The sequence below is a fragment of the Stenella coeruleoalba genome, assembly GCF_951394435.1.
Source record: "Stenella coeruleoalba genome assembly, chromosome: 2".
Classification (NCBI taxonomy): Eukaryota; Metazoa; Chordata; class Mammalia; order Artiodactyla; family Delphinidae; genus Stenella; species Stenella coeruleoalba.
In genome coordinates this window covers 62,721,836-62,746,031 of record NC_137147.1, presented here as the reverse complement: position 1 = coordinate 62,746,031, position 24,196 = coordinate 62,721,836, and the positions used below count along the sequence as shown (strand labels likewise).

The following is a 24,196-nucleotide window of genomic DNA, read 5'->3' as shown; positions in this document are numbered from 1 at the left end:
GTAGAATAAGGAGCAGGATTAAGAAGGGAACATTTTGAAAAGAAAGGAGTTAGGATTGAGAGTTTGCATTGTAAAAGAAGGTTACAGATTACAAAAGTGGGTTTGAGATTAGAATTACCTCAGATTGAAACCTAGCTCTGCTATTTACTGGCCTGTAACCTTGAGCTACTTCCTTAACCTTACTGAGCCTGTTACCGCATATTAAAAAGGTATTTGGAGCAGGGTGGTAACAATGGTACCAAATTCATGGGACATCTATGAGGATGAAGTGATGATGTATATAAAGACACGTAAGGTGCATCATAATTGCCCTGTAAATCAGAGCTAAAAGGAGACAAGTCAAAGATTCTACTTTTTGAGTTATGTGAATTTTTAATCTATATGCCTGAAAAAAGAGCCTCAAAACAGCTCTTCTCCCAAGAACCCACTCGGTCCACCCATGTCTCCTCCTTGATTAGAGAATATCAAGTACACTTGTCTCCTTTTATAGCTAATTCCTCCTCTTGAATCTGTCCCTCACATCACATCCCCATTATTGCTTCCTGTCATTTCCAGTTTCTGTGTCCCCATTTCTGCTAAGAAAAGCAGAAGTGAGGGAAATGTGAGGGTTTGGGGATTTCTAAAAACTGTTCCTAAGTCCTCATTGTTATGTTATTACATTAAACTGTACTTACGTGAATATAGTACTTGCCAGATCTTTTCTCTGGGAAACGCAAAGGAATTTCCCCATTCGAGTCTTACATTTTAACTTTTTAGAGGACAGGAATTATAGTATTGTGCATACACAATAGGAGAGTTATACAGTTATGAGAGTTCATTACTCTTAAATTGCGTGGGTTTTTTTTTTTTTCCACTCTGCATTTTTGCCTGTGGGGAAACTTAGGCTCTTAACTTCCCTCAAGGGCGTAAGGTACATTGCTGAGCCTGAACTGTTAGGTTTAAACATATGAGGTTGCTATTTTTGTACTTCAAAAATGGTAGAATATTGGCAGCTTTTTGTGGATCATAAAACAAAGTCTGTGTGTGTGTATGTGTGTGTGTGTGTGTGTGTGTGTGTAAAACATATCATGTATAAAGAAGACTTTAAATGTAAATGTATAATGTAAAGACTAATAATAAAACTAACACCCCTATACCCACCACTTGGGTTAGGAAGCTCCCTAAGTGCACTGACTAACTTTTCTTTCTTCTCCTAACCTCTTCTTTCCCCTACCCCACCCCCAACCCTAGCCAGGTAACACCACCCTGACAATGGTGTAAATAATATTCTTGTTTGTCGTTGTTAGGTTTGAAAACCTGTGTAGCAAAACTCAACCCCAGCTGTGTGAGGAAAAGGCAGTAATGTCACTATTAGATGACAGCTCCCTGGAGATACATTCTTTCAGAATTTTACAGACAGTCTATCATGTTTGCAGAGTTACCCTTGAAGTCCGAAGACGTTCTGAATCCTGATCTTTTCTGTGTGATCTGCTTTTTTCTTCCCCCTCTGGAAGCTTTTAGAATCATACCGTTGTCTCTGGTGTAATAAAATTTTATAGTAGAACAACTCGGTATTGTCTGTTTGCCATCCACTAAGTTGGATATGCAATGGACTATTTCATTCTAGAAACTACTGTCTTTCTGTTTGGGGAAATGTCCTTTGGTTATTTCATTGATGACTCCCTTCTGTTTTCCCTGTTCTCTCTCCCTCTCTGTTACTCAGATGTCAGACCTCCAAGACTAGTCCTCTAAATTTCTTATTTTTTATCTCTTTGCTCCTTTCCCGGGAGACTTCCTCAGTGTTCTCTTCCTATTATTTGTTATTATAATTATTATTATTCATGGTGGCAGTCATGTTTTAACTCCCAAGGGCTTCTCTTTATTTTCTTCCTCTTAAAAAAGTCTGTTTCTCACAAAAGACCCCGAATAGCCAAAGCAATCTTGACAAAGAAAAACGGAGCTGGAGGAATCAGGCTCCCTGACTTCAGACTATACTACAAAGCTACAGTAATCAAGACAGTATGGTACTGGCACAGAAACAGAAATATACATCAATGGAACAGGATAGAAAGCCCAGAGATAAACCCTTGCACATATGGTCACCTTATCTTTGATAAAGTAGGCAAGAATATACAATGGAGAAAAGACAGCCTCTTCAGTAAGGGGTGCTGGGAAAACTGGACAGCTACATGTAAAAGAATGAAATTAGAACACTCCCTAACACCATACACAAAAATAAACTCAAAATGGATTAAAGACGTAAATGTAAGGCCAGACACTATCAAACTCTTAGAGGAAAACATAGGCAGAACACTCTATGACATAAATCACAGCAAGATCCTTTTTGACCCACCTCCTAGAGAAATGGAAATAAAACCAAAAATAAACAAATGGGACCTAATGAAACTTCAAAGCTTTTGCACAGCAAAGGAAAACATAAACAAGGTGAAAAGACAACCCTCAGAATGGGAGAAAATTTTGGAAATGAAGCAACTGACAAAGGATTAATCTCCAAAATATACAAGCAGTTCATGCAGCTCAATATCAAAAAAACAAACAACCCAAATCAAAAATGGGCGGAAGACCTAAATAGACATTTCTCCAAAGAAGATATACACATTGCCAACAAACACATGAAAGAATGCTCAACGTCACTAATCACTAGAGAAATGCAAATCAAAACTACAATGAGATATCATCTCACACCAGTCAGAATGGCCATCATCAAAAAATCTACGAACAATAAATGCTGGAGAGGGTGTGGAGAAAAGGGGACCCTCTTGCACTGTTGGTGAGAATGTAAATTGATACAACCACTATGGAGAACAATATGGAGGTTCCTAAAAAAACTAAAAATAGAACTACCATACGACCCAGAAATCCCATTACTGGGCATATACCCTGAGAAAACCATAATTCAAAAAGAGTCATGTACCACAATGTTCATTCCAGCTCTGTTTACAATAGCCAGGACATGGTAGCAACCTAAGCGTCCATTGACAGATGAATGGATAAAGAAGATGTGGCACATATATACAATGGAATAAAAAGAAACGAAATTGAGTTATTTGTAGTGAGGTGGATGGACCTAGAGTCTGTCATACAGAGTGAAGTAAGTCAGAAAGAGAAAAACAAATACCATATGCTAACACATATATATGGAATGTAAAAAAAAAAAGTGGTCATGAAGAACCTAGGGGCAAGATGGGAATAAAGACGCAGACCTACTAGAGAATGGACTTGAGGACACGGGGAGGGGCAAGGGTAAGCTGGGACAAAGTGACAGAGTGGCATGGACATATATACGAAATGTAAAATAAATAGCTAGTGAGTAGCAGCCACATAGCACAGGGAGATCAGCTCGGTGCTTTGTGACCACCTAGAGGGGTGGGATAGGGAGGGTGGGAGGGAGACGCAAGAGGGAGGAGTAATGGGGCTACATGTATATGTATAGCTGATTCACTTTGTTATAAAGCAGAAACTAACACAGCATTGTAAAGCAATTATACTCCAATAAAGATATTTTAAAAAAATCCTGTGAGATAACAGTGTATTCAGAAACAGACTTTTTTTCTTTTTTAACATAGTACTGCAGTGAACATTGTGGTACTTGACTCTTTTTGAATTATGGTTTTCTCAGGGTATATGCCCAGTAGTGGGATTGCTGGGTATAATGGTAGTTCTATTTTTAGTTTTTTAAGGAACCTCCATACTGTTATCCATAGTGGCTGTATCAATTTACATTCCCATCAACAGTGCAAGAGGGTCCCCTTTTGTCCACACCCTCTCCAACATTTATTGTTTGTAGATTTTTTGATGATGGCCATTCTGACTGGTGTCAGGTGATACCTCATTGTAGTTTTGATTTGCATTTCTCTAATGATTAGTGATGTTGAGCATCCTTTCATGTGTTTGTTGGCAATCTGTATATCTTCTTTGGAGAAATGTCTATTTAGATCTTCTGCCCATTTTTGGATTGGGTTGTTTGTTTTTTTGATATTGAGCTGCATGAGCTGCTTGTATATTTTGGAGATTAATCCTTTGTCAGTTGCTTCATTTGCAAATATTTTCTCCCATTCTGAGGGTTGTCTTTTCATCTTGTTTATGTTTTCCTTTGCTGTGCAAAAGCTTTGAAGTTTCATTAGGTCCCATTTGTTTATTTTTGGTTTTATTTCCATTTCTCTAGGAGGTGGGTCAAAAAGGATCTTGCTGTGATTTATGTCATAGAGTGTTCTGCCTATGTTTTCCTCTAAGTGTTTGATAGTGTCTGGCCTTACATTTACGTCTTTAATCCATTTTGAGTTTATTTTTGTGTATGGTGTTAGGGAGTGTTCTAATTTCATTCTTTTACATGTAGCTGTCCAGTTTTCCCAGCACCACTTATTGAAGAGGCTGTCTTTTCTCCATTGTACATTCTTGCCTCCTTTATCATAGATAAGGTGACCATATGTGCGTGGGTTTATCTCTAGGCTTTCCATCCTGTTCCATTGATCTATATTTCTGTTTTTGTGTCAGTACCATACTGTCTTGTTTAGTGTAGCTTTGTAGTATAGTCTGAAGTCAGGGAGCCTGATTCCTCCAGCTCCATTTCTTTCTCAAAATTGCTTTGGCTATTTGGGGTCTTTTGTGTTTCCATAAAATTGTGAAATTTTTTGTTCTAGTTCTGTGAAAAATACCATTGGTAGTTTGATAGGGATTGTACTGAATCTGTAGATTGCTTTAGGTAGTATAGTCATTTTCACAATGTTGATTCTTCCAATCCAAGAACATGGTATATCTCTCCATTTGTTTGTATCGTCCTTAATTTCTTTCACTGGTGTCTTATAGTTTTCTGTATACAGGTCTTTTGTCTCCTTAGGTAGGTTTATGCCTAGATATTTTATTCTTTTTGTTGCAATGGTACATGGGAGTGTTTGCTTAATTTCTCTTTCAGATTTTTCATCATTAGTGTATATGAATACAAGCGATTTCTGTGCATTAATTTTGTAACCTGCTACTTTACCAAATTCATTGATTAGCTCTAGTAGTTTTCTGGTAGCATCTTTAGGATTCTCAATGTATAGTATCATGTCATCTGCAAACAGTGACAGCTTTACTTCTTCTTTTCCGACTTGGATTCCCCTTATTTCTTTTTCTTCTCTGATTGCTGTGGCTAGGACTTCCAAAACTATGTTGAATAATAGTGATGAGAGTAGACAACCTTGTCTTGTTTCTGATCTTAGAGGAAATGGTTTCAGTTTTTCACCATTGAGACCGATGTTGGCTGTGGGTTTGTCATATATGGCCTTTATATGAGGTAAGTTCCCTCTATGCCTACTTTCTGGAGGGTTCTTATCATAAATGGGTGTTGAGTTTTGTGGTAAGCTTCTTCTGCATCTATTGAGATGATCATATGGTTTTTATCCTTCAGCTTGTTAACATGGTTTATCACACTGATTGATTTACTTATATTGAAGAATCCTTGTATTCCTGGGATAAACCCCACTTGATCATGGTGTATGATCGTTTTAATGTGCTGTTGGATTCTGTTTGCTAATATTTTGTTGAGGATTTTTGCATCTATGTTCATCAGTGATATTGGCCTGTAGTTTTCTTTCTTTGTGACACCTTTGTCTGGTATTGGTATCAGGGTGATGGTGGCCTCATAGAATGAGTTTGGGTGTGTTCCTCCCTCTGCTATATTTTGGAAGAGTTTGAGAAGGATAGGCGTTAGCTCTTCTCTAAATGTTTGATAGAATTTGCCTGTGAAGCCACCTCGTCCTAGGCTTTTGGTTTTGTAAGATTTTTAATCACAGTCTCAATTTCAGTGCTTGTTATTGGTCTGTTTATATTTTCTGTTTCTTCCAGGTTCAGTCTCAGAAGGTTGTGCTTTCCTAAGAATTTGTCCATTTCTTCCAGGTTTTCCAGTTTATTGGCATGTAGTTGCTTGTAGTAATCCCTCATGATCCTTTGTATTTCTGCAGTGTCAGTTGTTATTCTCCTTTTTCATTTCTAATTCTATTAATTTGAGTCTTCTCCCTTTTTTTCTTGAAGAGTCTGGCTAATGGTTTATCAATTTTGTTTGTCTTCTCAAAGAACCAGCTTTTAGTTTTATTGATCTTTGCTATTGTTTCCTTCATTTCTTTTTCATTTATTTCTGATCTCTTTATGATTTCTTTCCTTCTGCTAACTTTGGGGGTTTGTTGTTCTTCTTTCTTTAATTGCTTTAGGTTGTTTATTTAAGATGTTTCTTGTTTCTTGAGGTAAGATTTTATTGCTATAAACTTCCCTCTTAGAACTTTTGCTGCTTTTGCTTAATCCCAGTTTTTGGATCATCGTGTTTTCATTGCCATTTGTTTCTAGGTATGTTTTGATTTCCTCTTTGATTTCTTCAGTGATCTGTTGGTTATTTAATAGTATATTGTTTAGCCTCCATGTGTTTGTATTTTTTACAGATTTTTTCCTGATATCTGGTCTCATAGCGTTGTGGTTGGAAAAGATACTTGATATCATTTCAATTTTCTTAAATTTACCAAGGCTTGATTTGTGACCCAAGATATGATCTATCCTGGAGAATGTTCCATGAGCACTTGAGAAGAAAGTGTATTCTGTTGTTTTTGGATGGATGTCCTATAAATATCAATTAAGTCCATCTTGTTTAATGTATCATTTAAAGCTTGTGTTTCCTTATTTACGTTCATTTTGGATGAGCTGTCCATTGGTGAAAGTGGGGTGTTAAAGTCCCCTACTATTGATTGTGTTACTGTTGATTTCCCCTTTTATGGCTATTAGCATTTGCCTTATGTATTGAGGTGCTCCTATGTTGGGTGCATAAATATTTACAATTGTTATATCTTCTTGGATTGATCCCTTGATCATTATGTAGTGTCCTTCTTTGCCTGTTGTAATAGTCTTTATTTTAAAGTCTATTTTGCCTGGTATGAGAATTGCTACTCCAGCTTTCTTTTGATTTCTATTTGCATGAAATATCTTTTTCCATCCCCTCACTTTCAGTCTGTATGTGTCCCTAGGTCTGAAGTGGGTCTCTTGTAGACAACATATATACGGTTCTTGTTTTTGTATCCATTCAGCCAGTCTATGTCTTTTGGTTGGAGCATTTAATCCATTTACATTTAAGGTAGTTATCGATATGTATGTTCCTATTACCATTTTCTTAATTGTTTTGGGTTTGTTATTGTAGGTCTTTTCCTTCTCTTCTGTTTCCTGCCTAGAGAATTTCCTTTAGCATTTGTTGTAAAGCTGGTTTGGTGGTGCTGAATTCTCTTAACCTTTTGCTTGTCTGTAAAGGTTTTAATTTCTCTGTCAAATCTGAGTGAGATCCTTGCTGAGTAGGGTAATCTTGGTTGTAGGTTTTTCCCCTTCATCACTTTAAATATGTCCTACTACTCCCTTCTGGCTTGCAGAGTCTCTGCTGAAAGATCAGCTGTTAACCTTATGGGGCTTCCCTTGTGTGTTATTTGTTGTTTTTCCCTTGCTGCTTTGTTTTTCTTTTCTTTTTTTTTTTTTTGCGGTACGTGGGCCTGTCACTGTTGTGGCCTCTCCCGTTGCGGAGCACAGGCTCCGGACGCACAGGCTCAGTGGCCATGGCTCACGGGCCTAGCCGCTCTGCAGCATGTAGGATCTTCCCAGACCGGGGCACGAACCTGTGTCCCCTGCATCGGCAGGCGGACTCTCAACCACTGTGCCACCAGGGAAGCCCTCCCTTGCTGCTTTTAATATGTTTTCTTTTTATTTGATTTTTGATAGTTTTGATTAATATGTGGCTTGGTGTGTGTCTCCTTGGATTTATCCTGTATGGGACTGTCTGTGCTTCCTGGACTTGGTTGACTATTTCCTTTCCCATATTAGGGAAGTTTTCAACTATAATCTCTTCAAATATTTTCTCAGTCTTTTTCTTCTTCTGGGACCCCTATAATTTGAATGTTGGTGCATGTAGTGTTGTCCCAGAGGTCTCTGAGAGTGTCCTCAATTCTTTTCATTCTTTTTTCTTTATTCTGCTCTATGGTAGTTATTTCTACTATTTTATCTTCCTGGTCATTTATCCGTTCCTCTGCCTCAGTTATTCTGCTATTGATTCCTTCTACAGAATTTTTAATTTCATTTATTGTGTTGTTCATCATTGTTTGTTTGCTCTTTAGTTCTTCTAGGTTCTTGTTAAACGTTTCTTGTATTTTCTCCATTCTATTTCTAAGATTTTGGATCATCTTTACTATCATTACTCTGAATTCTTTTTCAGGTAGACTGCCTCTTTCCTCTTCATTTGTTAGATCTGGTGGATTTTTATCTTGCTCCTGTATCTGCTGTGTGTTTTTCTGTCTTCTCATTTTGCTTATCTTACTGTGTTTGGGGTCTCCTTTTTGCAGTCTGCAGGTTTGTAATTCCCGTTGTTTTTGGTGTCTGCTCCCAGTGGCTAAGATTGGTTCAGTGGGTTGTGTAGGCTTCCTGGTGGAGGGGACTAGTGCCTGTATTCTGGTGGATGAGGCTGGATCTTGTCTTTGTGTTGGGCAGGACCGCATCCGGTGGTGTGTTTTGGGGTGTCTGTGACCTTATTATGATTTTAGGCAGCCTCTCTGCTAATGGGTGCAGTTGTGTTCCTGTCCTGCTAGTTGTTTGGCATAGAGTGTCCAGCTCTGGAGCTTGCTCATTGTTGAGTGGAGCTGGGTCTTAGCGTTGAGATGGAGATCTCTGGGAGGGCTTTTGCTGTTTGATATTATGTGGATCCGGGAGGTCTCTGGTGGACCAATGTCCTGCACTTGGCTCTCCCTTCTCAGAGGCACAGGCCTGGCACATAGCCAGAGCACCAAGACCCTTTTGGGAGGTCAGAGGTCTTCTGCCAGTGTTCAGTAGGTGTTCTGTAGGAGTTGTTCCACATGTAGATGTATTTCTGATGCATTTGTGGGGAGGAAGGCGATTTCCACGTCTTAATCCTCTGCCATCTTGAAAGTCTCCCTTCCTTACAGAATTTTTATGAGAGGTTTTTTTGGGGGTTTTGCCTTCTCCTTTTGTAGTCTTCGCTTTTTCAGGTTTTTGTTTTCTTTAGTTGTTTTAGAGTCTAACATTTTGCAGGCTCTCCACAGCTGTCTGATAATTCTTGCTGTCTGCTTATGGTTCAAGATGATCTAAAGAGCTGATTGGAAGCTCTGACTGTGTAGGTGGGGCTTGTTGCAGTTGACTTCACCAGCCGGGTGAACTGGGTGGGTCATTTGTTGGGGAGTTCCCAATAATCAGAATCTTTAGGTTTTTTTTCCTTTTTCACTGGTCATATTCCCCAAAGGAGAGTTTTCAGTCCTCTGACTGCAGGGTAAAGGCCTTCCTGCCAGCGTTCTGAGGGCCAATCACGGGGGGAAAATCTGAGTTTCTCTGCGTTTTGCTTTCAATATGCATGCATTCACTTAATCTCTACTTTAAGCATGGTGATCACACTGTCACATGTGCTTGGTATGCCAGGCTAGATTTCCTCTGACTTACCACATCCTCGTAATGAATCTTCAGACTTCCCTCCCCTACCCCAGCAGGGGCAATATGGATGGGGGCAGGGGCACACAAATCTAGGAATCTAAATTTTCTTCAGCAGCTTTTACCTGATTCTCCTTAGTTAACCACACACCCCCATTTAGCCTCCCCCCTTTGCTTCTAGTTCTGGAGTCTTGAGAGGTTGGGTTGGATCTTAGCTGACCCATCTTCAAATTTGACTCCATTGGATCTGCAGGGTTGGTTACCACTTGTCTGTCTGCTTTCTAGCTTCCAGATTTTACTGATATTGTCTCCCCTCTTATTCTCCATGTTTCTGTGGGTTTGTCATTTTAGAAAGACTCTGTTTTTTGGGAGTTTTTTGGGAGTTTTATTGGGAGTTTCAAGTGGGATTAAGTTTAGATGCACATGTTCTTTTTGCCTTCTAAACCTGAACGTTTATGTTCTACTCAACATGTTGAGAGATAAACACAAAAATCACCCAAGTCTATGATAATACCAAAAGAATCTCTCTTTTCTTTCTCTTTTAAATTTTATTCTCTTTCCTTTCCTTTTCCTTTTGTGTTGTTCTTTTTTCGGCGGGGGGGGGGTGTTTGGGGGGATCAGTAGGGCTTGGGAGGTCTAAATTTACTAATCCAGACTGTACTGTCTAATAATAGCTAATATTTATTGAATATTTTTCCATGTGCTTTGTATCTACATGCATTGAAATTAATCTCCATAATAAGCCAGTTTGTATCTCCATTTTACCAATGTTGAAACAGAGGTTCAAGAGGAAATGTAACAGAGGTCCACACAGCTCTGACCTCGTAGAACCAAAATTTGAACCCAGGCAGCTGGATGCTAAAGATTGTGCTCTTAATTACTATTACTATTTTATTACTTAATCACTATGCTATTAAATAGTAGATATAAATTGGAAAAGTCTCTTTTATGTCTCTATTAGTTTCGTTTACTGTGTAAACCCTTCTACTGTACAGATAGACAGCTTGGAACATTAACTGGAGGTGTCCAAGGTATCTTTTATATACCTAGGTGTTTTATATGTTTTGAACTGACAGGTCTGTTCCAGAAAAAAAAGCAAATTGCTATAGTGTACAATTGTGTATGGCTCTGTACCAAGACAAAAGCTGTGTGAAGCAGTGCAGGCATGGAGAAGCTACACAAAATTTCAGTCCTCCAGAGCCCTACTTATCATATTCTTTCTCTTTTAGTCATTAAATGGTGGCTTATGAGCCTGAAAGTGTTTACATACTTTCCCAGTGTGGACAAGTTATTCCCTGTACATGGACGGGATCTAGAACCCTAGGATGTTTTTAATTAACCTTTTTTTTTTTTTTTTTTTTTTTTTTGCGGTACGCGGGCCTCTCACTGTTGTGGCCTCTCCCATTGCGGAGCACAGGCTCCGGACGCGCAGGCTCAGCGGCCATGACTCATGGGCCCAGCCGCTCCGCAGCATGTGGGGTCTTCCTGGACCGGGGCACGAACCCGTGTCCCCTGCATCGGCAGGCGGACTCTCAACCACTGCGCCACCAGGGAAGCCCTAATTAACCTTTAAAAGTGGAAATTAATATGCATCAGAATAAGTTAATTTAATCTTCCCGAAATTAGTTTTCAGTCTTCAAAATACTATCCTTTCCTGCCTCACAGTGATCAAGGAAACACAGATATTTTACACAAAAACTAAAAAGACCAAAGAATGCATGTAAATGTTTGGAGAAAAGTCACACCATGAGTCAGGAGCCAAATCTGCTGTCTTCTAGTCAGCTCTGACTCTCAGCTGGCTGGGGAAATCCATCCAGCTTAATGTTCTGAACATTTAGAAAATGTTTAATCATTTTCCAAAAGGCTGGATAACTGTGTGGATGCTAATGGCATAGACTGGAGAAGACATGGCAGGCAGGAAACACATCCCACACTTGACAGGATGTTCCCAAGTCAGGAAGGGCATTTCTCTTCCTTAGTAGAATTGTTTCATTGATTAAAGACAACATGAGATCATTGAAATCTCCCTAAAATATCGATGACTAACGAAAGCAGGATATAGGACACGGTGAGTCTCATATAAACCAGTGGGATCATTTATGACATCATAATAAAGTAGTAGTATTTTGTGTATATACTTTCTTCCAAGAGATTGAAAGAGCTTTAGACTCAGTCAGTCATCAGAGTTTTAAATCTGTGCTTAAAGCACATGGTCCCAGAGGTGGGAGCAGGACTCCAGCTCAGTGTCAGCGTCTCCTTTCTGGAACTATGCCACCAGGCTTATGAAATTTCCACTCCTTGAATACCACCCAGTGAAAGCTTCCCCCTCTCTCCTCACCCCAGCTTCTGCTGCTTCTCTAAAACACTTCCTTTTCTCACCTTCTTCCAATACTCCTATCTTCATTAAATGCTCATCTGGATCTTACACGGTATACAGCGCTTGAACAGTTCAGCAAGGAAATATCATTGACCTTTAAGTAAAGAGTGATATTTCTTCCTTCCACTCTCTCTGGCAAGCAGCAGTAACTCTCAAACGTAGAACTGAGACTGAGACTACCAGTGAGTAGCTGGCAGATGAAAACATGTGAGAGCCTTGAGCCACAACCTTGGTGAGTTTCCTGCACTCTCCTCCTTGGTGGCATTTCCAGAGGTACACAGAAAAATGGTGAATTCAGCATTCACTCAAGGACTATTTCTAAGACAGGGATTCTCTTTCCAAAACATAGTTCAAGAGAAAAGTGAAAGGAACAAAGACAAAGAAGAGAATGAAACTGGATATTAGCTTACCTGCAGCCTGTAGGAACATAGAAACAAGTAGAAAACTCCATTGTTCTAGTATAAGTTATGACTTCCCTTGTTTCTTCTGCTGTTAACTTTGTGGAATGCACAGTGCATCGGTTACAAACACTGTGTTTGTGGTCTTCTGAGTTTGACAACACTGCCTCCATAGAGTTCATCAATCATTGTGCCCTGAAGTGGTTTCATTTTGTCTTAGTTTGTAGGAAACAATTGTCAAAATTAATTAATGCATGAAAGAAAATGATCCAAAGAGTCTTTATTTTCTTTTCCTACTTTCTCTTGTCTGCCTTTGACTTAACACCATCATATCCTGAAAGACACCCAGACTCCAATAGGAAACCCCCCCGGACCATCCATCCTAGTTCACGCCCCATGTTGCCATGAGGTTGTCTTTAGTGAAGCAATAACATAAAAAGTGGACATGTGTTTCCTGGCTTTAGGGTTCCAAATGACCAGTGTGTAACTGGTGTGTAATCGGTATCTTTTCATGTTGGAACAATATGCAGGCTATTTGTGGTTGTTTTAAGAATTTCTCTTTAATTTTTTATGGAATTTTAAGTTTTTCTACTTATAAATAACTCAAAGTAGTCTCTTTAATGTCAACATTCTGTTTAAAATTAATCTGCTTTCCTTCCCCAGCTCAGGTGCTGAACTACAGGTGTGTGTGTGTGTGTGTGTGTGTGTGTGTGTGTAAAGAGGGGGCAGCTCAAAGATGAAATCACCTCATGTCCTCCTTGGTGTGAGCACTTGCATGGCTTTATCTGAGAAAAGTGAGGCCTCCAAAAGCTTAGACCCATCGAGTGCATGAGGCCTTGCTCCTCAAACATGCTACCTGGTTGCAATTTGCACCTATAACAGCTTCTAACTGTTTCCAGGGAGAATAATTTCTACTTTAATCAAGCTCCCCTTCTGTATCAGATCCTTTAAAGAAAACTATCCAGGGCTGAGTGCAAGAATCTTCAAACTTTCCTTGGTTCCTGAGAGCAAATGACACTCATTCATTTCACACATCGAATAGCAGCATCAGAAGCTGCCAGGGAATGACACTGGGTGCAGTGTCCACGGAGTGCTGGGCTCTAACAGCAGAAGAGAATTGGGGGGCTGCTCCTAAGGCTAAGATAAGTAGAGCTTCTCACAGTTCCCTCACTGATTCATTAAAGGGGGGCAGGGAGGTTGGACAGAAGGTGGAGAGACAGGTAGTTGAGGAAGGAAACAGACTTCAGCACTAAAATGCAGCCCCCTGGGACCACCTTATCAAATAGACCCCTAGGTGTTTCCTGAAGTCATTAAAAGGAAGAGACATTGTTAGAAAGAGCCTGCCCTGAAAGCCAGGTGGTTTGGAGATCATTTCTCCAAAAATCTTTTCATTTTACAAATTGCGAGTGATGACATTTTACATGTTTGTTGATGATGACTTGATAAATGACAACGCTGTTCAGGAGGGTCGGGGGCACCTTATTCACATTTTAGAATTAAAGAGATCTGAACAAATAAATGAGATAGGAATTTGGAATTCCTGACTCAGGCCAGAACCCCAAACCACAGATCTTATACTATGTAAATACCAATTTGGACTGGTATCTTTAATAGTAAATAGATAGAGTGATATTAGATGACTGATGTTTCCATTATGGTTCCACCTGGAAATGCCTTTTGACCAAATGTTTACGTGGAGCAAGGGGCAGCCAATCGATTGTTATCCCGATCATTATCCCACACTGCAGCCAGGATGCAGAGGGCTGTAAATCTCCCCATTGTCCCCGCTGCTGCCACCTCCAGCCTCGCCTGGGCTTTTGCGCTTTTACCTCCGCAGTCCGCTTGGCTCCCACTCCCAGTCTCGCGCCAGCTGCATCTCATCTGCGCCACAGGCAGCCCTCAAGCCTCCTCTACCACCCCCTCCAGCCTCCCTGGGCCACTGACTCACGTGTGGCACACAGAAAATGGAAGCTATCAGGAGAAATGACCTCACGTGTTGACGTAGTCACCGCACACAGGTGCACCAACCACGCAATCAAACCAACGAGCCTGTGCTCAAACTCACCTCGGTGCAAGAGGTATTCTCATTGCCTGTTCTCTAGATCTCCCCCTTTCTCAGAACCTTGTTCCCGCAATTATCCCTTCTATGCCTGTATCTTCAGCCTCTACCTTGCTATTGACTTTTTCTGACCAGAAGAGAAACATTCTCAAGTCTCTTCCATCTTAAAAAAACAAAAACAAAACCTCTTCCTTACTCAGTGAAGCTTCTGGAAGGTTGGAGGTTCTAAAGAGGCCACACCACTCAGTATCTGAAATGAAAAGCATAATTGATTGTGATTTTTGGTAAGCAAAAAAGAGCCGTGCTTGTAAGACAGTCTCTCTGGACAAAGCAGACTGCAGCTTTATATAGAGAGTTTAGGAAACCAAGTGAATTCGCCATCCTGCCCCCCATGGCATCATCAAAGTGCCGCCTCTGGGGTGCAGGCCATGTTTTGGTGTTTCTGTAGCGCTGATGCCTCATCTCGCCTTCCTTCTTGAAACGCTCCTTATAGTCTTTCTGAGAGACTGGTCACTGTCTCCTGGTTCTCTTCTATCTCTCTGGCCATTCCTCAGCTTCCATTAATGGCTTTTCTTATAACTCTATCATTTAAGTAATAATATTCCTCAGTTTTCATTCTCTGCTCCTTTCCTTCTGAGTCTGTTAGACCTCTTCCATTTGCTGATGGCGCCTGCCCATATGTGTTTCCTGATGACTCCAAATCTTTATTTTATCTCAAAGCCCTCTCCTAAATGAGTCACCTGACTGGCTGCCCATTGGGCATCTCCCGCCTGGGGATATCACGAGCTCCACCTCTCATAGGCCCTGTCTCGCTGCCATCATCCATCCAGTTGTCCAACTCTTCTTTGGTTTATTCCTCTCCCTGTTTCCTACATTCAGTCAATGACTAAGTCTGATCAGTTCTGCTTTACTCACAGAGGGCTCCCTTCTCTCCATCCTTACTGCCAGCACCTCAGTTCTCATTATCTGTTACCTGAATTACTGCAGAAGCCCCCTTACTTGATCTCCCTATTCTAGTCCAGCCTTCTTGCAATCCACAATTTTGACCTCTCTAAATGGGTAGTCATGTCACGCTCCTGTTTAAATCCTTTGTTTTTCTCCACTACTTTTAGGTGGTAAAAGATTCCTTATCATGGTTTACACGGACCCCTGTGATCTGACCCCTACAGTCATTTCCAGCCTTATATCTCACACTCCCTGTGTCAACCTCCCACACTTCGGCGGTTCCCTGAATTCAGCACGCTAATAAAGAGCACCCACCTTCAACATGCTGCTTCTTGTCCTTGGAAACTCCCATTCCTTGCCCGGATTAATTCATCTGAAAACACAGCTCAGCCGTTGCTTCCTTTGTGGAGACTTCCCTGACCACTGTCCCTACCCCTGGTCTGATTTAAGTGCCCACTCTTTGTCCTCCTCCTTAGCACTTTTTACATCACATTACAGTCATTTGACTGCAACCTCCTGGAGGCTAGGGATAAATGTGTCTTTATATCGGTATCTGCATCCCCAGTACCCTCTGCCTAGTGACTGACAGAGAAGTTGTTCATTTTTGATGAATGAACTGACCTTTTCACTTTATCAGGGCCACAATTTTAAATGTACACATGCACACTCATACATACCAAAAAACCCTTGAATCTGATCAAGTCTCTAGGTCTAACTACCAATTTATAGGAAACATAGAAAGACTAGAGAATATGTTACATGATACCACAGGGATGCTGTTAGCAAAATCTAAATGTGGGAACTTCCATCAGACTAGCCTCTGCATTTCTTTAACTGCAGTCAAGCAATCGCAATGTATGGAGTTCTTTTAGATGCCGATTTTTAAAAAAAGTATGTAACCTAGAGAAATGTAAATAGTGATTGTATGTTTGATATTAAGGAATTATTGTTAATTTTTTTAGATGTGATAATGGTATTATGCTTATTTTTTTAAGAGTCCTTATATTTAGAAATACATTCTGACATATTCACAGTTGAAATGATATGATGTCTAGGATTTGTTTCAGAATAATCCGAGGCAGAAGTAGGTGTGGATAGAGATGAAATTGGATTGGCCATGACCTGATAATTATTGAAGCTGGGTGATGGGCACATCATGCTATTCTGCTTATTTTTGTTTGTATTTAAAATTTTCTGTAGTAAAACTTTTTATTGTGGTAAAACATGCGTAACGTACGATGTATCATTTTAACCATTTTCAAGTGTATGATTCAGTGGCATTAAGTACTTTACGTTGTTGTGCAACAATCCCCGTCATCCATCTCCAGAACTTCTTCATCTTCCCAGACTGAAACTCTGTACTCATTAAACAATAACTCCTTATTTCCCCTTCTCTGGCCCCTGGCAACCACCATTCTATTTTCTGTCTCTGTGAATTTGACTACTCTAGGTAACTCGTATAAATGAAATCATACAATATTCATCCTTTTGTGTCTGACTTACCGTCTTCAGGATTCATCCAAGACCAAACTGGGCCTTCATAGGAAGGGTAAAGGAGTATGTGACAAATATCCATGTGTACAGAATGGTCGGTATCCTGGAAAAGGCCATCCTCCCCTTGAGACTCTGAACAGGGATTAGGCTTAAATGAGAGAGATGTGGAAGAGTTTCCTTGAGCTTAGGGCAGTCCTGATGACAGAAGCCAAGATCCACTCTGGGGGACTTCCGTGGTGGTGCAGTGGATAAGACTCCATGCTCTCTGGGGCTTCCCTGGTGGCGCAGTGGTTGAGAGTCCGCCTGCCGATGCAGGGGACACGGGTTCATGCCCCGGTCCAGGAAGATCCCACATGCCGCGGAGCCTGTGCATCCAGAGCCTGTGCTTCACAACAGGAGAGGCCACAACAGTGAGAGGCCTGCGTACCGTAAAAAAAAAAGACTCCATGCTCCCAATGCAGGGGCCCCGGGTTTGATCCCTGATCAAGGAACTAGATCCCACATGCATGACACAACTAAGAGTTTGCATGCCACAACTAAGGAGCCCGTGTGCCACAACTAAGGAACTGGCAAGCCACAACCAAGGAGCCTGCCTGCTGCAACTAAGACCCGGTGCAAGCAAATAAATAAATACTAAAGGGAAAAAAAAAAAAGATCCACTCTGGGATGTTCTCAACCTGGAGAACCCAGAGATGGTGAGGACAGTTCTGGACTTGCCTAAGGAGTCTGGAATCTGAGCCACACAGTAGAGCAAAATGCACAGTACAGCTGATTCTAGAGAATATTTAAAATTCCAAATTGATTCCAGAACTCTGGGTATTCAGTATCTCAAGGTTAAGCTGGAATCAGATCTCACCCACCTCCCCTCCCACATTGCTCCTTAAGATGTCTAAAGGATGATTCTCCAAAGACCAGAAGAGTAAAAACAAGTTGCAGCTTAATATTTGGTGCAAACATTTTCTGGTTTGGCTTCTATTCTAATTTGTTTTGTCTCTGGTAGGAATACATAAGAGGGTTTTTTTTTTTTTTAATTCATAAGTGACATTACTCATAAGTGACTTACTTTTGGTGTAAAACTTCTGAAAGGTAGTTCCTGAGCTTAGGGTAAAAATACAATTGGCAGAGCTACATGTGGTAGAAATAAGTGCATAGGGATGCTCAGGAAATAGAAAAGCTGCCTGAGAGGTGGGAGAGGCCAATGAGAGCAAGAGCTTTTCTGAGTAATCCTAAATAGCAAGTGTAACTTCCTCTCCCTTTTCTTAACTTTTTACCTCCCCCTCTGCAGTCTCTGACATTTCCTGAGTTGTGTGGACTGTAGATCTTCAAAACTCTAAAGTCTTTGGGATTTGATGTCTACAGACATTAGAAGTTCTATGCCAGTTCTTCCAGCAAGATAGCTATAATCAATATGCCTCGTATATAGGAATATTCATTACAGGATAAGTTCAGGAAGGAGGGTTTTGGAAACAACCCAAATATCCATCGACATGAATAGATAAACAAAATGTTGTATATACACACAATGGAATACTATTCAGGCTTAAAAAGGAATAAAATTCTGGTATGTGCTCTGTCTTTTAATTGATGTATTAAAACCCTTTATATTTTATGTTATTATTGATACGTTAGGGCTTACGCCTGCCATTTTGTTTTCTATCATCTCTGTTTTCTGTTTCTGTTTTATTTTTCCTGCCTTCCCGTGGGCTACTTTAACTTTTTTTAGAATTCCATTTTTATGTGTCTATAGTGGGTATTTTGTTTTGTTTTTTAATCATGTTTTTGAGTATACTCTTTGTATAGCTTTTTTTTTTTTTTTTTTTTTTTGCGGTACGTGGGCCTCTCACTGTTGTGGCCTCTCCCGTTGTGGAGCACAGGCTCCAGACGCTCAGGCTCAGCGGCCGTGGCTCACGGGCCCAACCGTTGCGCGGCATGTGGGATCTTCCCGGACCGGGGCGCGAACCTGTGTCCCCTTCATCGGCAGGTGGACTCTCAACCACTGCGCCACCAGGGAAGCCCCTGTATAGCATTTTTAATGGTTGCTCTAGGTATTACATGTGTATACACACACACACACACACATATAACATTACAGTCTCCTGGTGTTATCACTCCAGCAGGTTTTCTGTGTTGCTAGACTGCGTCTTTTCTGGTCCTTTGGCTAGTGAGAACGGGCCTTCGTTGGTCTTTTTTTTTGTCTGCATCCATTGGCATTTCCAGGTTGCTGGCTTCTTGATCTCCAAGTATAGGATATATGAGGCAAAAAGGAAATCCAAGCAACACCAACATGTCATTCCTCACGTCCCAAGGTCCCTAGCCAGTCTACCTTTTTGTCTCTGCTTTTCAAAGTCTTACGTTTGTTTTATATATAACATCTGGGGTTTTAGTTGTACGTGGTGGAAGAAATAGGGAAAAGTACATCCACTCCATCTTCCCAGAAGTGGAAATTTCTCCCCATTTTATTTTTGATCTAACATAGAATTAAGGTGAATTTACTTTTTCTTTACTATTCTGAGTATACCTATGACTCTGACCCAGCCCACTGGACCCAGCCTTGGAATTTACCCCAGAGGAAGTAGACTCATAGCTAGATTGTCCACAGAATTTCAGGCAAGTGCCTCTATTCCATACACTCATCTTTCTTTCCTGTGTCTTTATTCTCCCTTGTTTGCATCATTCTCAGAGAGCTGCTACTAGTAGAGACCTCTCAGCCACAAGATGGTGCCTCAGAGTAGTTCAGGGTAAGCCTTTTCTGCTGGTCCTTGGGCCCCTACGTTTAACTTAATATTAGTAAACGCAAGGCTATTTATCTAAGCCAAGGTATAGATGTGAAGACCCAATTGTGTTTTTCTTTAAGCCATGTCTTCTCAAATGCATGGAATCAGTATCAAAAATTGGTTTTGTTTGATTTTTTTTTTGTATCTTTACAATAACTTTGTGGGAATTCATATAGGAATTTTTAGAAAGCAATCGTCATTCCTCTTAATGAATCCAGTTGTCATTTTGTATCTGGGCTCGTTGAAAATAATCTGTAATCTCAGCATAGCTTTAATAAAGGAATGTTATAAATGCACTTTGAAGGAGATGCACTCTCAATGTCTTTTGGGGTGTTTGAATCCATGAACCAAACTTTTTTAGTGAAGATGTTTACTTTTAATTACTAACCCAACTTTTAAAATAGTGGCTTATAAGATTATGTAAAAATGCATGGAATAAATAGACTGGCAAAAACATGTTAGCAGTCTTTGGGTAGTGAGGTATGAGTGATTTCTTCTTTCACCTTCTTGTCTATATTTTTCAAGTTTTCAATAATGAGCTACTTTTATGAGATTAAAAATAGACGTAGGCATATTCCTCAGCTAATCAGAAAATGTTTATTAACCATCCAGTATATGTAGAGCCATCTTCCCAGGCTTGACAGTTGGGTAAGAAAATTATTAGGCACTCCCTCACTAAAGGCAGGGGCCATGTCTTCCAAAATTTTCTAAGCTGTGATACCTACCATGTGCCTTATACATAGAGAGGCCTGGGAAATAACTGTTGAATGAACACAGAAGCCATTATTCATAGCTTTGAAGGGAAGAATTTTATTTTACTGGTCATAAAGCTTTGGGTCAGAGTCCTCACACTGGTCTTGATACACTTCTCTGCTTGAGTATCAGCTCACATTCAGTGGCCAACTTGTGTCTATTCTGTCCTTTAATTCTAGAACTAAGAATTCATGATAATAAAACTCACTACTGTTTCCTAAAATAATAAGATTAGTAATGGAGTTGGATGGGCCAAAAAAATACATAAATCCAAAGCATTAAACGGTAATTTAAAAATTCAGCCCTTGTTAATTCATTATTAGACTAACAGGAGTCTGCATGTGTATTAGACATAACAGGTACTCAAGCAATATTTGACAACTGACCAAATAAATAAATGAAATTTTATTGATCAGAGAATTTTAAATAATATCCTGAAAGTCTACATGGGAAGAAATTTATGAGTAAGGGGAAGCTAGACTAAAGAAAATGCCTTTTCTAACCAAGACCCAAGAAAATTAAGGATTTCTTCAGTGACTTTCAACTTGTGATTTTCGTAGGCCCAGCAGTTGTTGTTTTCTTTTTAAAAAAATTTTTTTAAAATTTTATTTACTTTTGGCTGCGTTTTGTCTTCGTTGATGCACATGGGCTTTCTCTAGTTGCGGCGAGTAGGGGCTACTCTTGGTTGTGGTGTGCAGGCTTCTCATTGCGGTGGCTTCTCTTGTTGCAGAGCATGGGCTTTAGGGTACACGGGCTTCAGTAGTTGTGGTGCGTGGCTCAGTAGTTGTGGCACATGGGCTTTGTTGCTCCGCAGCATGTGGGATCTTCCCAGACCAGGGATCGAACCAGTGTCCCCTGCACTGGCAGGCAGATTCTTATCCACTGCACCACCAGGGAAGTCCCAGCCCAACAGTTTTTATAAATTACAGAACTTTTATACTTCTGATACACTATTATATAACTTAAGTTATAGTTTTTCATTAGCTTTTTACATATTATACTTAGTAATATCCATTAATAGCTTAGTGTAATAGGTTGTACATAAAAGTAATCTATGGACTTTTCCTTATGAAATAATGAATGTAAGCAAGCTCACCAAAGTACTAGATTTACTAAAAATCCCAGTGTAAACTTTTGAGAGGAGTTCATGTGCGCACAACACATGTGGAAAGTGGAGAGAATGGGGAGTAGATTCACTGAGTGGAAAATAAGCTAGAGAATGGAAATTGACAGACCTTTGGGAGGAAAAAGGGATTTCAGTGAAAGGTAGCAGTCTCAGCAGAGTCATGACATGGAAAAGTTGACTGAAAAGTCAGTATTCTGGCCATTTACAAACTTTAAAAAAAAAAGTAGAACACTTTACTCAAATGAAAGCCTATGCAGAATACCAATATATAAATACTGTATACAAAAGCTGAGCTGTTTGGGTTGAAACAAGGTTGGGAGTGTGTAGGAACCAAACCCCATCCTTCTTAGTCCCCCTGCCTCTATCCCCATGGACTCTAGGGAACACGGTCTATGCTTAGAAACCTCCCCAGGTATCCAGTGTAGCCTGGCCGGTGGGCAGGTGTTAGACATTAAGTTGTGACAAGGGAGCATTTTCCTCATGCTTATTTGCAAAGATGGACTGTTATTTTAAGGAATGTTTTCTCACCTCTTACCGGAAAAGACTATTTGACCATTGAGATTACCATCTGCAAGAATCAATCCCCTTACTTGAGATTCTTCCCTTGACCCTCTTGGGGACTGGCTTTGTGTTTTTTAGCTCTTAGATGTGGTCTCTCAACTAGCCAAGCAGAATCTTCACGTGCTGGTCCTGGGCCGGAAGCATATGTTAAAGCAGAATTCCCGGTGGAGGAAGGATGATATGGAAAAGGTGCAAAAGCAAGCCAGCTTTTTTTTTGCTGACAACATGTAGGTATTGAAGTTATTAAGTGAGTTACACTAGGCTCCAGTCATCTGCTTGTTACCTATTTTTTGCCATTTTTAAAAGTGCATGTGTGTGTACGTATGTATGTATGTATATATATTCAGACTCATTCCAAAAAAGAAAATTTAAGACAGCTTACAAAAATATAGTTTTTACAGCAGGATAAACTTAAATAGATGAGGAAATCAGGTTAAAGGAGAAATAAGTTAAAGCCCAAAATGAGATTAGTACACAGAATGCATGCCATAAATTCCTAAATAAATCATTTAACAAATATTTTACAAATACGAGCACCTTCTGTGTTCTTGGAGAAACAGCAGTGAAAAAGACCAAGTCCCTGCCCTCTTGTGACTTAACAGTAAACAAATAAACAGGTAATGTAATTCCAGGCAGTGATTAAAGCTGTGAAGACCATGAAGCAGAGTAAGGAGCTGGAAGGGGACTAGGTCGGGGATAGGTCAGAGGGGAGTGGAAAAAGCCTTTGGGAGGGGGCAGATCTGAAGGGAACGAGTGAGTCATTTGAGAAAGGGGGAAGGGTGGTGGGAAGAAGCTACCAGGCAGAGGGAACAGCAAGTGTTGAAAGCCTGAGGCAGGAATGAGGAAGGCTGGCAGGCCAGTGTGGATGGGCTGGGGGCAGCAAGAGGGAAGGTAGTCAGTTCTGAGGTCCGAGAAAAGGCAGGGACCACATTGCAGAGTTCCTCGTGGGCTCTGGATTTTATTCTCAATGTAAAGCGAATGTTGCTATGAGCTACAGCTTCCCAGGAAGCCAAAGGAACATGGAAAACATGGTCAGCGACAAAATATACAGTGTCCACAGAGTATGAAAAAGCAGCTGATCGGAAGGAGCACAGATCCACAACAGCACGTATTAACTTTCAGCATGCGTTTAGGTTTCCACACTGTTCATGCCGACAAAGGTTTACTTCCGACTTTGCACGGATAATGAGCGCACCTCAGCCCCACGTCTAGGTTTCATTAGATTGAATGTTATAACTTCAAGGTTTGTCAGTATTCCCCAAATCATTTCTTCTTAAAAAGGTCAAATGGGGGAATTCCCTGGCAGTCCATTGGGTAGGACTCGGCACTCACTGCCGTGGCCCAGGTTCAATCCCTGGTCGGGGAACTAAGAATCCTGCAGGCTGCACAGCGCATTCCCCTCCTCCCCCGAAAAGAAAGGTCAAATGGCATTCAGTGCACAAAGCTGGAAGCTAACCCCTGCTTCAGATCCCAAACCAAATCCCATTTTTCTTTAGCTAAGCCCTTTTATTTATTCATGGGAGGGGGGTGCTTCCATCTCTCCAGGACTATAAGACAATAATAATGCTCTTCATGCAGTCACCTTAGGCAATACTGGGTAAACCTTAAGAGCGCAGGCTTGGGAATGAATCCACCCAGGTTTAAATCATGGCCCTGCCGCTTCCTGTCTGGGAAGGCGTTTCCCTTCTCTCTGTTTTCTTTTCTTCATATGCAACCCTCATGAGGATTAAATGAGAAGATAACTTGCAAATCATACAGCACCAAGTACATGGCAGGTGTGTATGTTTATTGCTGTCACCATCATCATTATTCTTCTTAGGTGGAAGAACTGGATAAATGCAGTGTTATAACCAAGAAGCCTGTTGGAAATTGGTCTCATGTTTGGTTTGGAGCCTGTATTTATGCATACACTGAAGTTCCCAACCCGGTTGTAAAGATTGACTCAGGGACATTCTATGGCTTTGGATTTGAGTATTTACATTTGTAACATTAACTCTGTTTTCCATTAATGTGCCGAAGAAGCCTGTTCAACCACGCGGTAGAGAGAGCAGTATAGTGAATCCCCACGTGGCTGTCGCCCCGCTCCAACAGTCAACATCATTTGTTAACCTTGCTCCATACAACCTCCACATGTTTTCTCTTTTCTTTTCCTCTCTCTTTTTCCTGGAGATTTTTCAGACAGATCCCAGTTGTTTTATCATTTCACTTGAAATACGTCAGTATAAGGTAAACTTTAAAGGGTCCACTTCGGGTCATTTGGATCAAGGCATAGGG

At 40.6% G+C, this 24,196-nt stretch overlaps 1 protein-coding gene across 7 annotated transcripts in view; it reads left to right on the top strand.

The window, feature by feature from the left end:
* The window catches only part of PRORP (protein only RNase P catalytic subunit), a 132,376-nt gene that overhangs the window by 101,862 nt on the left and 6,318 nt on the right, over positions 1–24,196 (top strand). For all 7 annotated transcript variants that reach the window (XM_079912371.1, XM_079912366.1, XM_079912367.1 and 4 more), the window contains one exon: positions 22,001–22,149. In XM_079912371.1, coding sequence (XP_079768497.1) covers positions 22,001–22,149 — 149 coding nt within the window. The remainder of the gene's footprint in view (positions 1–22,000; positions 22,150–24,196) is intronic.